Source organism: Prionailurus viverrinus, chromosome A3, assembly GCF_022837055.1.
Source record: "Prionailurus viverrinus isolate Anna chromosome A3, UM_Priviv_1.0, whole genome shotgun sequence".
NCBI lineage: Eukaryota > Metazoa > Chordata > Mammalia > Carnivora > Felidae > Prionailurus > Prionailurus viverrinus.
This window is the reverse complement of record NC_062563.1, coordinates 60,821,169-60,838,298: the sequence shown is the minus strand read 5'-3', so window position 1 is coordinate 60,838,298 and position 17,130 is coordinate 60,821,169. Positions and strand designations below refer to the sequence as shown.

At 36.0% G+C, this 17,130-nt stretch overlaps 1 protein-coding gene across 3 annotated transcripts in view; it reads left to right on the top strand.

Annotated features, from left to right (window-relative positions):
• The window catches only part of EIF5B (eukaryotic translation initiation factor 5B), a 93,966-nt gene that overhangs the window by 27,889 nt on the left and 48,947 nt on the right, over positions 1-17,130 (top strand). For 2 of the 3 annotated variants that reach the window (XM_047851172.1, XM_047851171.1), the window contains exons 3-8: positions 4,840-4,871; positions 7,315-7,440; positions 7,541-7,625; positions 8,276-8,945; positions 11,310-11,527; positions 12,103-12,253. In XM_047851172.1, the coding sequence (XP_047707128.1) occupies positions 4,840-4,871; positions 7,315-7,440; positions 7,541-7,625; positions 8,276-8,945; positions 11,310-11,527; positions 12,103-12,253 (1,282 nt within the window). The remainder of the gene's footprint in view (positions 1-4,839; positions 4,872-7,314; positions 7,441-7,540; positions 7,626-8,275; positions 8,946-11,309; positions 11,528-12,102; positions 12,254-17,130) is intronic. The other variant, XM_047851173.1, reaches the window with a different exon arrangement.

Here is a 17,130-nt window from a genome sequence, read left to right as displayed (position 1 = left end):
TATATATTTATTTATTTATTTTCCTGTGGCCTATTGATGTGGTTGATAGCATTGCTTTTTCTATTTTTTTTTTTTTTTCAATTTATTTTGAGAGAGAATGAGGGAGGGACTGAGAAAGAGGGAGAGAGAATCCCAAGCAGGCTCTGTGCTGTCAGCACACAGCCCAACATGGGGCTCCATCTCATGACCCACAAGATCATGACCTCAGCTGAAATCAAGTGTTGGATGTGTAACAGACTGAGCCACCCAAGTGCCCTGATAACATTGCTTTGTTGTGTGTTAAACCCAACCTTGTGTTCCTAGAGCGCATTCAACTTGATTATGATGCATAATTTCTTTAATCTGTGGCTGGATTTGGTTTGATAGTATTTTGTTGAGAATATTTGTACACACAAATGTTCATTTGTACCTTTTTGGGGGGGTAGTTTTCTGTTTATTGTAAAATACACATAAAATTTACCATTTTAACCACATAATTTAGTGGCATTAAGTATATTCACAATGTTCTACAACTGCCTCTTCTATACCTTTCTAATGTCTTTGTCTAGTTTTGTTATCTGGGTAATATTGGTCTCGGTGTTCACTTCTCTCTCCCTGCCCCCCTCCCCCCGCCCAAAAGAGTTTGTGAAGGATTGATGTTACTTCTTTAAATGTATCATAGAATTCACCAGTGAAGTCATCTGGCTCTAGGCTTTTCTTAGTGGAAAACTTTTTAATTAATAACTCAATTACTTTACTTACTAAAGGTGTATTCAGATTTTCTAATTCTTCTTGAATCAGTTCTAATAGTTTGTCTTTCTAGGAATTTGTCCATTTCATCTAAGTTATTTAATCTGTTGGCATTTTCACAGTATTTCCTGTATTCAAATCTTGCATATCTGAAATAAATTCTAATTGATTGTAGTGTATAATTCATGTTATACATTGTTGGCTTTAATTTGCTAATTTTCTGAAATGTTTTATTTAATTTTGAGAGAGAGCATGTGAGCTGGGGAGGGGCAGAGAGAGACGGGGACAGAGGATTCAAAGCAGGCTCCATGCTGACAGCAGCGAACCCGATGTGAGGCTCGAACTCGTGAACTATGAGATCGTGACCTGAGCCAAAGTCGGATGTTCAACTGACTGAGCCACCCAGGTGCCTTTCTAATATATTTTTTAGAGGATCTTGACATCTTTGTTTATGAGTGATATTTGTAGTTTCCTTATACTGGTTTTCGTTTTGGTACTAGAGTGATACTCGCTTCACAGAATGAGTTAGGAAAACTCTGCTTTTATTTTCTAGAGATTGTGGAGAAATGGTATCACTTCTTTCTTAAATGCTATACTAGTAAAATTACCTGGACCTATTGCTTGAAGGTTACAAATTACTGACTCAATTTGTTGACTAGATACAGGCCTTTAAGGAGGAAATAGGGGATATTATTATAGATGTGTATCAAAAAGAAAAAAAGAGGTACTGTGAACAACTCTATACACATGAATCTGAGAACTTAAATGAAATGAGCTAACTTCTTAAACTATCAAAGCTCACTAAGGTGAAATAGATAATTTGAAGAGCCTTATTCCTATTAAGGAAATTGAATTCATAATTTAAAATGTCATGGGAGCATCTGGGTGGCTCAGTTAAGTGTCCAACTCTTGATTTCAGTTCTAGGTCATGAGATTGAGCTCCACATTGGGCTCTGTGCTGGGTGTGGAGCCTGCTTAGGATTCTCTCTCCCTCCTTCTCCCCACCCCTGCCATCCCCTTTACTAAAAAAAAGAAGTCCTGAAAAATAAGTCTGCAGACTTTGATGGTTTTACTGGAGTTTTCTACCAAATGTTTAAAGAAGTAGTAACACCAATGCTCTATAATCATTTCTGGAATATAGGAGAGGAGACTGAACCTTCTAGATCTTTTTATGAAACTGGTACTACCCTGATGTCAAAGCCAGTCAAAAGTGGTACACACAAAAAAGAAAACTACAAGCTGATATCCTCATAAATATAGATTGCAAAAATTGTTAATGAAATATTAACAAATAGACGGGGCGCCTGGGTGGCTCAATTGGTTAAGCATCTGACTTTGGCTCAGGTCATGATCTCATAATGTATGGGTTTGAGCCCTGCATTGAACTCTGCTTGACAGCTCAGAGCCTGGTGTCTGCTTCAGATTCTGTGTCTCCCCACCCCCCCCCCCCCACTGGCCCTCCCCTGCTTGTGCTCACTCTCTCTCAAAAATAAATAAATATACTTAAAAAATTTTTAAAATATTAACAAATAGAATTGAATACACATACATCTTGACAAATAAAAAGAAATTAAAAGAAATGGAATGACTGATTCATGATTCAGAAACCAGTAAGTGTAATCTACCACATTAACAGGTGAAAGAAGAAAAATTATTTATGATTACACCAATTGATGCAGAAAACTTAAAAAAAATTCTTTTGGTTATTTTTATGTGAAAAAGAAAGCTTTTGACAAGAATACATCACCCATTCATGATGAAACTCAGAAAACTAGAAATAGAGGGAAACTTCTTCAGCTTGAAGAAGAAGCTCTGAAGAGCCTGCTTCAGATTCTGTGTGTCTCTCTTTCTCTCTCTGCCCCTCCTTTACTAATGCTCTCTCTATCTCTCTAAAAAATATTTAAAAAAATTTTTTTAAATACAGGTTTTGTGAAAATTTTGAAACACTGATGAAAGAAATCTGATTTAAATAAATGGAAAAACTTACTGTGTTCATAGATTGAAAGACAACATAATGAAGTCACAATTTATATTCAAATTCTAGCAAGATACTTTCGTAGATGTATACAAGATTATTCTAAAATATATTTCAAAAGTCAAAGTTAAGAATAGATAAAACAATTCTCATAATGATTAATAAGGGGAAGAAATCATTCCACCTGATTTTAAAACTTATTATGTAGCTCCATTAATCATGACAATGTAAGTGTCTGAAGGAAAGACGCATAGATCAGTAAAGCAGAATGGAGGACTCAGAAATAGCCCTATACAAGTACAGCTGAGTGATTTTTGGTGAAGGTGTAAGATGATTAGTGTAAAATGTTGCTGGAGCAGTTGAGTACCCATAGGTGAAAAAAAATTAAAATAGATCATAGATTTAAATATAAAACATTAAAGCACCCAACTTTTAGAAGATAACAAAGGTTTTATTTTCAAGACCTATGGCATGATGAAATGTTCTTAGTCATGACACCAATGCATGATTCATAAAATCTTGGTAAAGAGTACCACATGAAAATTAATTTTTTTTCCTTTAATAAAAATGCTGTTAAATGGATGAAAAAGTGAGCTACAGACTGGAAGAACATATGTATAAACCATATTTGACCAATGACTCATAGAGAACATAAAAAGAGTTCTCAAAATTCAACATTCAGTGCTATTAGAAAATGGGCAAACAATATGAACAGACATTTCACAGAGTAGTACTATGAATGACAAACACATGAAAAAATGTGTAATTAACCTATCCTTTAAGAAAGTGCAAATGAAAATTATTATGGGGCACGTGGGTGGCTCAGTCAGTTAAGTGTCTGACTTCACTTCAGGTCATGATCTCAGGCCCCACATCTGCCTCTGCTGACAGCTCAGAGCCTGGAGCCTGCTTCTGATTTTGTGTCTCCCTCTCTCTACCCCTCCCCTGCTCGTTCGTTGTTTCTCTGTCTCTCAAAAATAAATAAATGTTAATAAATTAAAAAAAGAAAAAAACTATTATGATATTACCACTTAATTTTTTAGAGTATCTTAAAGGGAAAGTAGCCATAATATCAAATACTGACTAGGGGGGCGCCTGGGTGGCGCAGTTGGTTAAGCGTCCGACCTCAGCCAGATCACGATCTCGCGGTCCGTGAGTTCGAGCCCCGCGTCGGGCTCTGGGCTGATGGCTCAGAGCCTGGAGCCTGTTTCCGATTCTGTGTCTCCCTCTCTCTCTGCCCCTCCCCCGTTCATGCTTTGTCTCCTTCTGTCCCAAAAATAAATAAACGTTGAAAAAAAATTAAAAAAAAAAAATACTGACTAGGATGTGAAAAAAATGGTTATCTCCATACGTTGCTGGTGTGAATATTAAATGGTAAACCCACTTTAGAAAGTAGCTTTGCTGTTCTTAAAAATCTACACATAACAGTATTTTTAATACCTTTATTTTTTAAGGCCATTAAGTCATAACATTTTTATGGTCTTGATGGAAAAATGTGGCTTGTAAAAACATGAGTCGAGTACAATAGAAATTGCTTTTTATTTCTGTAAATTGGTAATAAGTTTAGAATAAAAGATTGGGGGCTGTCACAGGAAACATTATTAGGACTGTTAACAGCCTTATTAAAGGAAAAAGTGGTTTGCAGAAAGACATACCTACAGAAAAATATTTTTTACAGATTCCTTAAAGCTTTTAAAGCTTTTGTTATCACCATGGCTGCATTTTAGGTTTGACTCTTAAGTTTATTGAAATCGTAAGCTGTAGTTTATAGTGGGTAGGTATAGGAGTAGCACTGAAAATGTAGGTATACTCTAAAGTTTCAGTTTAGGGGCGCCTGGGTGGCTTATTTGGTTAAGCGTCCCACTGTTGATTTAGGCTCAGGTCATGATCTCATGGTTCGTGAGATTAAGCCCCGCGTTGGGTTCTGTGCTGACAGCACGGAACCAGCTTGGGGTGTGTTCTGTCTGTCTGTCTGTCTGTCTGTCTCTCTCTCTCTCTCTCTCTCTCTCTCGTTCTCTTTGTCTCTCAAAATAAATAAACTTTAAAAACCAAATTTCAATGTTTTGGCTTAAATCACTAATATGATACGTATGTTGTTTTCATGTCCTGACATTGTAATATGGTTTACTCTTTAGGACCTTTTCCTGAGTCTGGAGCAGCAAGTTCAGTACGTATCAAAGGAACACTTGAGAAACCATTGTGGTTAAGACTTAAGTTTTGTTATATATCACTGATATATTTTGTAGCTATGTTTGAATTTTTCAAATAATGTCAGACACTTGATTATTTCCCATTTTTAGAGAAGGCAGCACAATTCTGGTGTCAGATTTGGGCTTGAGTTCCTGGCATACAATTTTCTAGCCTTTTGTAAATTCTTTTTATCATCTTTAAGCTTAACTTCATAGAGTTGTTGTGAGGAGTAAATGATACATAGTATGTCTAGTGGTTGAACAGCACAGTGCTTTGATATATGATAAGCACTCAAAAATTGTCAGTCTTTTATAACTGGCCAGAAGAAGCCTTTCAGACTCAACAGCATACAGATGTAGTCCTATATACTGTTACTCTGGAGATGTTTGTTAATGAGTGGTCTGGAAGTATATCCAGTCACAGGCTATTCTGATGAGATGAATATAGTTCAGGTAAGAGATGGCAAATTTTTGGAGGTGAGGTGACAAGCTTCAATCATTAACCATCTTCCCATCTCATCCTGTTTTTATAAGCTGCTGTGGTGTGACATAGTGGCAGAGATGCCTTTGGAGAGTGCTGGTTGAGCTTGGCTAGGCTTTGGTTTCTGTTACTTAATGAGACCTAAGGATGGTTCTTGATTCTTTCCCTTCTATATACAATACATCCAGTTGGTCACTTAAGTGCTACTGATTGATCCCCTTAATATTTATCTTCTATCATCTTGCTTGCAACTACTACAAGTCAGGTGTTTATCATTTCTCATTATAATTAACTATAAAAGCTCCTACCAACTGGTTTTCCTGCTTCCTAACTAGTTGGGATTCTGCCCTGCTACTCATACCAAAGGTAGCTTTCTAAAATGCAAATTTGACTTTGTAAGCAGAGTTAAGAGCTCTGACAGTAGAATCAGAACTTCTGGGTTCAAATTCCATCTCTTCCTTGTGTGATCCTAAGTTAAATTCTCTGTACCTTGGTTTCTACATTTATTAAGAAGAATATTTCAAATCGAACCCACAGTCACCTGGAAAGATGGCTAAAGATACACTGCTAAACTCCTAGCCCATTACTGGGTCCCTTGATCTTGGGTTGGATCACGAAATCCATAACTTATGAAAAACATCTCAGTTGGTTCAGATACCCCTTTATGAGTCTTCCTAAGATACCATGCACTTTGTCTTTAGGTTTTTGTACTCCTTGTGTCTGATGGGCACACCTACTTTGTCGAGCTAACTCTTGTTCCTCCTTCAGTACTTGGTTCCAGGTCTGTCCTCAACCAGGAAGGGTCTGACTTTCTGATTGTGGATTTCGTGCTTTAGGAAGTCATCTTTAGTGCTCAGTGTTCTATAATCTTCCTCAAATACACTGTCTAAAATATAGGAAAAAGGTAATATATTTGTCGTAGACAACTATTATAAAAGCATAAATTTCTTCACTGCTTGGCATTTGGCATTTTGCAAATTTCTTGCTTACTGATTTGATGTCTCTTCTAAGATCCTTGGGAATAAATTTTATATCCTCAGTGTCTTGTAAATCTTAAAATTGTATTAAAATTATTGATCTTAAAATCTAAAAGTTATTCTTTTAGGAAATTTTCTTTACTGAAATGAAACATCTTTATAACAAGGTCTGCAGAGTGGAGGTCATGATGCATCAAGTCTTTGTTTTTTTATTGTATCATTTATTTGGATTCATCTACCTTTCATATTTGTACATCTTTGACCTCCTGGATTTTCTGTAGTTTTTAACCGGAACTTAGTTTGATTTATTCCAGTATTTGTAGGTGAGGACATTGTGGGATAGAACCAGAAATGAAATCAAGAATGTAAAACATTGTGAGATTTGGTTCTGGGGTTTTAGATGTTTTTGTGTTTTATTTAGTGAATCATTTCTAATTCATTTAGATTTGGATGTGTGGTTGTCTTGCTCAAGGCATTCAAACTTTGTGCATCTTAGTTTTCCTGTTGGTAAAGTGACAGACTAGATGGTCTCTAAAGTTTCTTCCAGCTCTAAAATTTTTGCTATTCCAAGTAAAAATTGAATAGGTGTTCAAATATTTAGCTGTTGCTATTACAAATAAAGTAATAAGACTCATTTTATCTTTTAAGCTCTCTCCATTTTATAAATAATTCCTTTAGGCACATATAAACTTTGTTATCAGCAAAAGTTAATTTCTTTCTCTTGTTTACCTAGATTTTCCTGGACCTCCTGATTATAGTTCTTTCTGATTTGAGCATGTTCTCGAAATAGATGCGGGAGGCTGATAAGTAAATACAACTCAAGTGTTGTCATGAAAGAACTTGCCAAATGATTTTTCTCACTGGGCTGCTAATGAGAAAAGTCAAAATGATATATGTCTCTGTTAATGTGGTAGATTATTTTGCTCTTGAGTAATATTTAGGTCTTCTTTGTTTTCATTTAAGTGCCAAGGATGACATTGATCTTGATGCCTTGGCTGCAGAAATAGAAGGAGCTGGTGCTGCCAAGGAACAGGAACCTCAAAAGTCAAAGGGGAAAAAGAAAAAGGAGAAAAAAAGGCAAGACTTTGAGTAAGTATATTTTAAATATATTTGATTTTTATTAGCTTTGGTATTAGGTTCACTTATTAAATTAATTTGGTGCCTCAAAATATATTTTAATCCTTTCTAGTGAAGATGATATCCTGAAAGAACTGGAAGAATTGTCTTGGGAAGCTCAAGGCATCAAAGCTGACAGAGAAAGTGCTGCAGTAAAGGTGAAAGACCCTTGTTACCTATTCTGCATCCTAGTGCCAGTTTTAGGGAGCTGCCTTTTAGAAGCTTTCGAGCAGTGTGAATATGTTAATTAAAAGTTTCTATAGATTCTGCTGCCAAAGGGGGAAAACAATTTTTAAGAAAGAAATACGTTGTAAAACCCAACACAGATACAAAGACATTTTATTTGGGATTTCAGAGGTATTTTGTGATATGTTGCTCGTTCACAATTGGTACATTTGGAGATAAAATGTTCCTGTCTCTGTCTCCCGTGTTCTTTGATCTTTCTTTTTCATTCTTTGAATTTGGATAACCTAAAGTAATTGGAAAGTGATAGACATATTTTTTTTCATTCAGCTTCCTTGTAGGCTTTGTATACCATTTGAAGAAGGTAGTAAATGTGGACTGATGATTAGTACTTGTTTCAGAGCACCTGGATTCTGAAATTTACAGTGAATGTGAAATGTGCCTGAGGTCTAGGCTAGCTTCTGGTACTTGATTGAGTTTTATATTCTTGAAAGAAACGACCTTATTTTGAAGTTATTTGGAGAATTTTTTCTATGCATACTTAATAAAGTACATGATTGAGGAGTCTCAGTTATTTTAAAACATAAAATATAACTTAATATTTTTAACAATGGAATTGTTTTAGCCAACAGAAAATAATGAAGAAGAATCCACCTCAAAACAAGATAAAAAAAAGAAAGGACAGAAAGGCAAAAAACAAAGTTTTGATGATAATGATAGTGAAGAATGGGAAGATAAAGATTCAAAATCGAAAAAATCTGCAAAGCCAAAAGTGGAAATGTACTCTGGGAGTGATGATGATGATGATTTTAATAAACTTTCTAAAAAAGCTAAAGGGAAAGCTCAGAAATCAAGTAAAAAAGGGGATGGCTCAGAAGATGATGAGGATAACAGTAAAAGAATTAAAGAGCGTTCCAGAGTAAATTCTTCGGGTGAAAGTGGTGATGAATCAGATGAATTTTTGCAGTCTAGAAAAGGACAGAAAAAAAATCAAAAAAATAAGCCAGGTCCTAATGTGGAGAGTGGGAATGAAGATGACGACTCCTCCTTCAGAATTAAGACAGTGGCCCAAAAGAAGGCGGAAAAGAAAGAACGGGAAAGAAAAAAGCGAGATGAAGAAAAAGCAAAACTGCGGAAGCTGAAAGAAAAAGAAGAGCTAGAGACTGGGAAAAAGGATCAGAGTAAACAATCTCAAAAGAAATCTGAAGAAGAAACTATAAAATCCAAAGTGACCCTTGATGTTGGAGCAGTCCCTACTTCTGAAGAGAAAGGAGAGACTCCCACAGCTGCTGAAGGTTGGTAATATTATTAAGGAAAGGGCTGTAGGCTTGGACTCACAGTCTGAGTTTCGCCCCAAGGTCATTTTTTTTTAAGTTTATGTACTTATTCTGAGAGTGAGTGTGTGCTCACATGTGCGCAAGCAGGGGTGAAGTGGAGGGGAGAAAGAATCCCAAGCAGGCTCTGTGCTGTAAGTGTGGGGCCCACTGCAGGGCTTGATCTCACGACTTGTGAGATCATGACCTGAGCCGAATGAAAATCAAGAGTTGGACACTTAACCAACTGAGCCACCCAGGTGGCCCCAGAAATTTTGTTTTTTGTCCTTGGTTGTAAAGGGACTTAAGTTGTAAGAAGAAGCGTTAAAAAAAATTTTTTTAATGTTTATTTATTTTGAGAGAGAGAGAGAGACAAACAGCGTAAGCATGGGAGGGGCAGAGAAAGAGGGAGACACAGAAACTGAAGCAGGCTCCAGGCTCTGAGCTGTCAGCACAGAGCCCCATGCCAGGCTTAAACCCACGAACTGTGAGATCATGACCTGAGCCGAAGTCAGTTACTTAACCGACTGAACCACCCAGGTGGGAAGAAGCCTTTTAAAAATTACATCTAGGGATGCTTGCGTGGCTCATTGGGTTAAGCATCCAAATCTTGATCTCAGGGTCATGAGTTCAAGCCCTATATTGGACTCCAAGCTGGGCATGAAGCTTACTTTAATTAAGTAAGTAAGTACTTTTGATTTTCATTGTTAAACATTTATATATATATATATATATATATATATATATACACACACACACACGCACATATATATATGTGTATATATATAGTTTAAAATGTCTAAAATGGTTTGTGTACAGACTAGGATTTTTATAGAATTTCACTGTGAAAACAGTTTCGGTGCTGACAAATACTGGAAGGTCTAAAGTGATATATTCCTTTTGATGTCTCAGTATCAGATAATGAATTCTTTTCCTGTTTTTAAAAGCCCAATTTAATCTATGAAATACAAAAGCAAAAACATGCTAAAATTAATTAACATTTTTTAAGCAACTGTGAGCCAAGTTTTGTTTTCTTTTTTGGTAGAACCAATTAATAAAAAGTAAGATTTCTAGCTAGAATTCTTCTTTTTCAGAAGAATAAAGATCAAATGATTCATACAGCTTGTTTAAAAAAATTTTCTTTTCAATGTTTATTTATTTTTGAGAGAAAGAGAGAGTGCAAGTAGGGGAGGGGCGGAGAGAGAGGGAGACAGAGAATCTGAAGCAGGCTCCAGGCTCTGAGCTGTCAGCACAGAGCCCTACACGAGGCTTGAAGTCTCAAACTGCAAGATCATGACCTGAGCTGAAGTCGTACGCTTAGCCGACTGAGCCACCCAGGTGCCCCTCATACAGCTTTTTTTAAGACTAGAAAACTTTTAATGGAAAAATTGACATATCTTTCTTAACCAAATTTGTATTATCTGGACATCTTTGAAGAGTAATACCACAAAAGTAGCTTCATAAACTTTAATTCTTTTGCATAATGCTCTAGAGTTCTTAGAAGATAGTTACCTATATTTTTATATTTTATCTTTTTTTTTTTTCATGTTTTTATTAATTGATTTTTGAGACAGAGAGAGACAGAGCATGAGCAGGGGAGGGACAAAGAGAGAGGGAGACACAGAATCCGAAGCAGGCTCCAGGCTCTGAGCTGACAGCACAGAGCCCGACGCAGGGCTCGAACTCACGGAGTGTGAGATCATGACCTGAGCTGAAGTCGGATGCTCAACCGACTGAGCCACCCAGGTGCCCCTATATTTTATCTTTCTAATATCCCCTTAAGGTAGGCATCATTCCTATCCTCCTCTTCTTTAAAAAAAAATTTTTTTTTATGTTTTTATTTTATTTTTGAGAGAGAGTGCGAACGGCGTTGGGGCAGAGAGACAGGGAGACACAATTTTGAAGCAGGCCCCAGGCTCTGAGCTGTTGGCACAGAGCCTGACGTGGGGCTGAACTCACGACTGTGAGATCATGCCCTGAGCTGAAGTCAGACACTTAACCAGCTGAGCCACCAAGGCGCCCCCATCCTCTTTTAGAAGTAAAACTATCTACTAAATTTCAGCAGGAATTAAGATACCATGGATTAAGTGATACATTAGATACAGTATGTCTTCTTCCTGCTGACGGAATCCTCCTGTCTTATTGGATATCCCAGGACAATTTAGAGCAATGCTAGCATTGAAGCCAACTCAGTTTTTTGGAGCTGTTCTGTACCTCTCAAGAAACCTTACCCTGCTGCTGGCATCAACCTCAGCCCAATATGGTCTTTGAATTCTGGGGGCTGCTTATCACTGTGTTAGGAAACCACTTTTTAAAAAACACTTTGCCTCTGTTCTTTTTTGGTAGATGACAATGAAGGAGACAAAAAGAAAAAAGATAAGAAGAAAAAGAAAGGAGAAAAGGAAGAAAAAGAGAAGGAGAAGAAAAAAGGACCTAGCAAAGCCACAGTTAAAGCTATGCAAGAAGCTCTGGCTAAGCTTAAAGAAGAAGAAGAACGACAAAAGAGAGAAGAGGAGGAACGCATAAAACGGCTTGAAGAGTTAGAAGCTAAACGTAAAGAAGAGGTATGTTTTCATGAAGTTGTGTTTAATTTAAAGTCTGTGCTCTGTAAGATATCTTTAATCTTCTTATTCTAAAAATGTCATAGTTGTATGGTAATTCAATTACATTATTATTCAGATGTAAACAATAAGATGAAGCAATATAGAAAATTCTACCTTTATTTACTTAGGTGCAGAAGTTGGTTATATATCCACTCCAATACTTGGTCTACTCTCATATGATGTTAATTAATAATTATTATGTACACTGTTGAAGTATTTTCATTTGTGGCATCTGGGTATTTCAGTCAGTTAAGCATCCAACTCTTGATTTCAGCCCAGGTCACGATCTTACAGTTTGTGGGTTCGAGCTCTGCATTGGGATTCTCTCTCTTCCTCTCTCTCTGCCCCTCCTTTGCTCGTGTTGTCTCAAACATAATTAAGTAAACATTTAAAAAAATAATATTTATTTTCATTTGGGTATTCATAATATAATACTTTGCATGTATTTCAAGAGCTTTGTTTGAATTTGTGTTCTTGACATTTAAATTTCATAATTATGTCAATACAATTTTTGTCTGATATGTACTCCTATGCAGGAAAGATTAGAACAAGAAAAGAGAGAAAGGAAAAAGCAAAAAGAAAAAGAACGAAAAGAACGCTTGAAAAAAGAAGGGAAACTTTTAACTAAATCCCAGAGAGAAGCCAGAGCCAGAGCTGAAGCTACTCTTAAACTTCTACAAGCTCAGGGTAAGTAGTATTTTTAACTAAATGAATAGTCTAGAAGCTTCTGTCATGCAGTTATAGGTCTGTAATGGTCAAAAGGAGAGTAGAAGTCAGAGAATTTCTATGAAAATGCTGTGGAAAAAGTCAAATAAAAATGTAAAGAAGAGGGACACCTGGTTGGCTCAGTTGGTAGACCATGCATCTCTTGGTTTCAGGGCATGCATTCAAGCCCCAGGTTGGGTATAGAGCTTACTTAAAGAAAAGTGTAAAGAATAGGTAAGATAATTACATTATTTAGGGAGGTGACTTCTATATGATGATGAAAATTTATGTGTAAATGATAGTATGTCTGTAAATAAGTTTTTGTTTCCCCCACAATAAACAAAGAGAATACAGTAAAATCAATCACCAAGTATCTGTTACTCAGTTTCAACAATTGTCAGTATTTAACTGTTCTTGTTTTCTCGCTCTCCACTGACTTTTTTTCAAGTATTTTAAAGTGAATTTTAAACACCATATTATTTTACTCCTTTTTACTTTATTATTTTACTCCTATTTTACTAACAAATGAGGACTTTTTTTTTTTACATTAAGTAGATTTTGTATTACATATAACAAAATTAATTTCTTGATAGCATCTGGTTGTCTATGTATAGTTTTCCCCCTTATATCCACAGTGTTTTTTATAATTCGTTTGTTTGAATCAGGATCCAGATTAGATCCACATGTTGCCTTTGGTTGATATGTCTGTCTCTCACTGATACTATTACCCATTCTTGGTTTTGGTATGCCATTTATTAGTTGTAGATACTGGGTTATTTGGAATTTCTCATATTCTGAATTTGTTTAATTGTATTCTCCTGGTCTTGGCTAATAAACTTCTCTATCTGTTAAAATTTCCTATATCTAGCAGCTTGGCTTTTCCAAGTGGTACTATGTACTTCCTGTTGCCTCATGTCCGGAGGCATGTGATCTGGTTGTCTCACTTTTGGTGATACCAAGATTGATTATTGGGTTGGGTATTGGCAGCTTTGTCCATTATACAAGTAATCCACTGATTTTTCACCTAATAATTTAATATCCAATTAGTGATCATTGCCTGTATCAAGGAGCTCATTAGGAATTGCAGAGTTGTGATATACTGTCATTCCTTTTGCATTTATTAGCTATAATCTTTGTTTAAAGAAAAACTTTCCCTGAAATACAGTTCATGCAGGAAAGTCAGGATAAATGCTTAATTATTTTCCTTCATTAATCCTCAGGATAATAAATTGATGTCTTAGCAACTTCCAAAGGTGATCAGTGAGTGTAATTATGTTTTTTGGATCTGTATTATTTTAATGGGGTTTTATGTAATTTACATGTTTTTATCTCATGAAATCATTTATATTTTTTAATACTCAAAATTGTCCAATCTTTGGCCAGCGAGACCTCATTTAGGTTGGTCCCTCTGATTTTTTCCACACAACCACAGTATTCTTTGACCTCTACCTCACTTTCTAACACAATAAGGTATCTATGGTACATCTTACACATTTTCTGCCCTAGACCTGAAATCACCTGTTTATACAAGGAGCCCTAGTTTTTTTAGTTTAGAGACTGTAATCTGGACGTGTAATTATGTTTCTGACAGATAAGATGAATTAAAATAGTTTCTCTGCTCCATTGAGAAGAATATTGAGAAGAAGACCTCTCTTAATTTCTTGTTCTTACATTTCACAGATTTTTATATGACTAATTTTGGTGCTTTTGCTATAATTACAGTAATAGGTACCATTTATTGCGTATTTATTAAGTAACTGATATTGTCATAAACCTTTGACATTGTCTCTTTCCTTATAAGAATCTAATAAGTATTTTCATTCCCATCATTCATTCCCAAACTCCAAGTTTAAACTGTTTGCCCAGTGTCATGGAGCTGAGATTTAAACTGATCTGTGTGACCACCTCTTTATTATGCATTATATGTTCAGCTGGCAGCAGTAAATGTAGAGAAACACAGTACTTGGATCAAAAAGTTTATTCTTAATTGGGGATGTAGTTTTTAAAAGATGAAATTAGAGAACAAATATGAGTACAACTAGCACCCAGCTACGAGATTTGACTGGTGACTATTTGGATGTCTAAAAGCACTCATGTAGAAATTGGGATGGGACCAAGCAGGGAATAATTTTCCATTCTTAGAAATGTTTTATGGAGTAGTTTGACTTGTACTTATGAGATTAGATGAAAATTATAATTAAGTAGACACTGCCCCCAATGTGGGGCTTGAACTCATGACCCTAAGATCAAGAGCTAGCCAAGAACCCCCCCTGTAATTTAATATGATGATCATTAGGACGGGTTTGGAAGAGATGGTCTCTCAAGTGGCATCTCTCCCCTTGGGCTCTTATTTTTCATAATGTTGCTCAATATTTGTCCTCTTACTGATTCCCTATGTATTGATAAAAAGTCCAAGCTCCTTAGCTTGATATTAAAGGCCTCCATAGTATGCTCATTGAGTCATCTCAAAAGAAGCTACAGTGTTTTGTTTCACCGTATCTTTCAAAGCTACCTTGTTGGGTAAAGATCAGGTACCACATTCATTACCTAGAACAATATAAAACTTATTTATTGAGCCCAAAATGTGTTTGAGAGTGTAGGTATCTGCCGGTGTTTTCTGATAATTACTCTGAATTGTGTAGCAGATAGCATTTTCAGTCAGTTCTATAGCCTTTAGCCTATTAACTACTAACTGTATAGGAAGTACTTTACAAATAATTTGAAATTAATTCACTTCAGGCAAAGAGTTTCTGTGTGAATTTGATTGTAATAATCTCAGTTTGCAAGGTGAATGGAATATCTGAACACACACGTTGATGTTGACTACAAATATAATAGTTTATTAAACATTCCCTAACTCGAAGAATAGTCTGTTGATTAAGTCTGCAGTGTTGTTGTGACCACCCTTCAGTTCATCTAACTTACAGTTTCCCCTCCCAGGTCCCTGCTTTTACTTACTAGGGGTAGGCTGCTGGGCAGGGATATCTCTGGTCAACTGGATTATCTCCACATTGTCAGCTGGCTTTATCCTTTTATTTTAGTTTGTCTTACCAAATGATAGCTCTGATTTTATAATTCTGGCCAATCTCATTACTTACATACATGCGTTCATTCAGTACTTTAAAGTTAAGAACATTTTAAGTGATCTCCTTCTGTTAATGACTTCATTCAAGACCCCACAGTAAATAGTTTTTATTGTTTTATAAAATTTCTGCCCTATGTGAGACTATGTCAGTAATCCAGCAAATGGAAAGTAACCTCTCTTAGGAGTTTGTTATAGGAATGGAGAGGAAGGATTGTAATAGAGAACCATTCCATGTCTGGGATTTACTAGTAACTGTTGACTGATGAAGACGTATTCTCCTCAGATTCAGTAATGTTACTTGCAGATCAGATTTGACATTGGTTTGTACTGCCATGTCTTAATTTGACAAAATTTGTTTGTTTGCTCTATTTAAGAGAAAATATGAAGTGTTCAAAACTGGATAGTAAGAACCATGAATTCAAATAAAAACAGATTTGTGATCTGACACTAACCTTTTCATTTTGGATAAGTCACTTTCTCATTGAATCTTACTTTTGACCAGCTTTTGACCAGCTGTGAAGCTGGCCATAGTTGAAAAAAAGTAAACTTAATGACTTTGTTTTGTAATGGTAATGAAACTTCTGTTATACTTAGTTTTTTATTTGTATTGTAACAAATTTAGTAGCCTAAAAAGACACAAAATTTATTACTTTGAAATTCTCTAAATCAGATGTCTGATGTGGGTCTCACTGGTTTAAGGTGTTGGCAGGCCTGCATTCCTTTCTGGAGTTTCTAGGGTAGAACAAATTCCCTTGTTGTCTTCTAGAGGCATTCATATTACTTGGTTCATGATGCCCTTCTTTCATCTTCAGAGCCATCAGTATTGCATAATGCTGACTATTTTTCCATGGGTACATCATCCTCTGACTTCAGCCTGTACCTCAGAGAAAGGTTCTTTATTTTTAAAGGATCTCATGCAGTTGATTAGGTTGGGCTCACTTGGATAATCCAGGATAATGTCTCTCATCTCAAGTCCTTAGGCTTATTCACATCTGCAGTGTCTTTTTTGCCATGTTAGGTAACATATTCACATGTCTTGGGGATTAAGACCTGGATGTTTTGGGGCAGGGGGAGGCATTATTCTATTTACTGTGCACTTAATTTTCATCTTATTTGTGAATTCATTACAAAGAAAACATTTTGTGAGTGTCATGTTTTCACTGTATCTTTCAAAGACCAAAATACACATTTTTAAGTATGTTTATGTTAAATGTTTAAATAGAGATCAGTGACCATATTACTCTGAAACATGCTGGAGGTTACCTGATGCTATTTATTTGCCATGTCTTGTTACTTTAGTGCTTAAATTGGAGAATTCAAGACAAACAAGGCTGATTAATTATATTGATGATGAAAAGGCATATAAATAGTAGCATATTTTTCATTACTAGTAAAGTATTTGGAAGAATAGGTGTTAAATTAGGATCTACTCTGGGACGCCTGGATGGTTCAGTCAGTTGGGCGGCCGACTTCGGGTCGGGTCATGATTTTGCGGTCCGTGAGTTTGAGCCCCGCATTGGGCTCTGTGCTGACAGCTCAGAGCCTGGAGCCTGTTTCAGATTCTGTGTCTCCCTCTCTCTGACCCTCCCCCATTCATGCTCTGTCTCTCTCTCTCTCTCTCTCTCTCTCTCAAAAATAAATAAACGTTAAAAAAAAATTAGGATCTACTTTTAATTTCTCTTGTTTCTGTCAGATTGTTAGAGGCATTTATTCTGAAGTGAAAAGGATAGATTAAAGGTAGAATTTACCTTTTTTTTCAACTGTGGCTTCACTT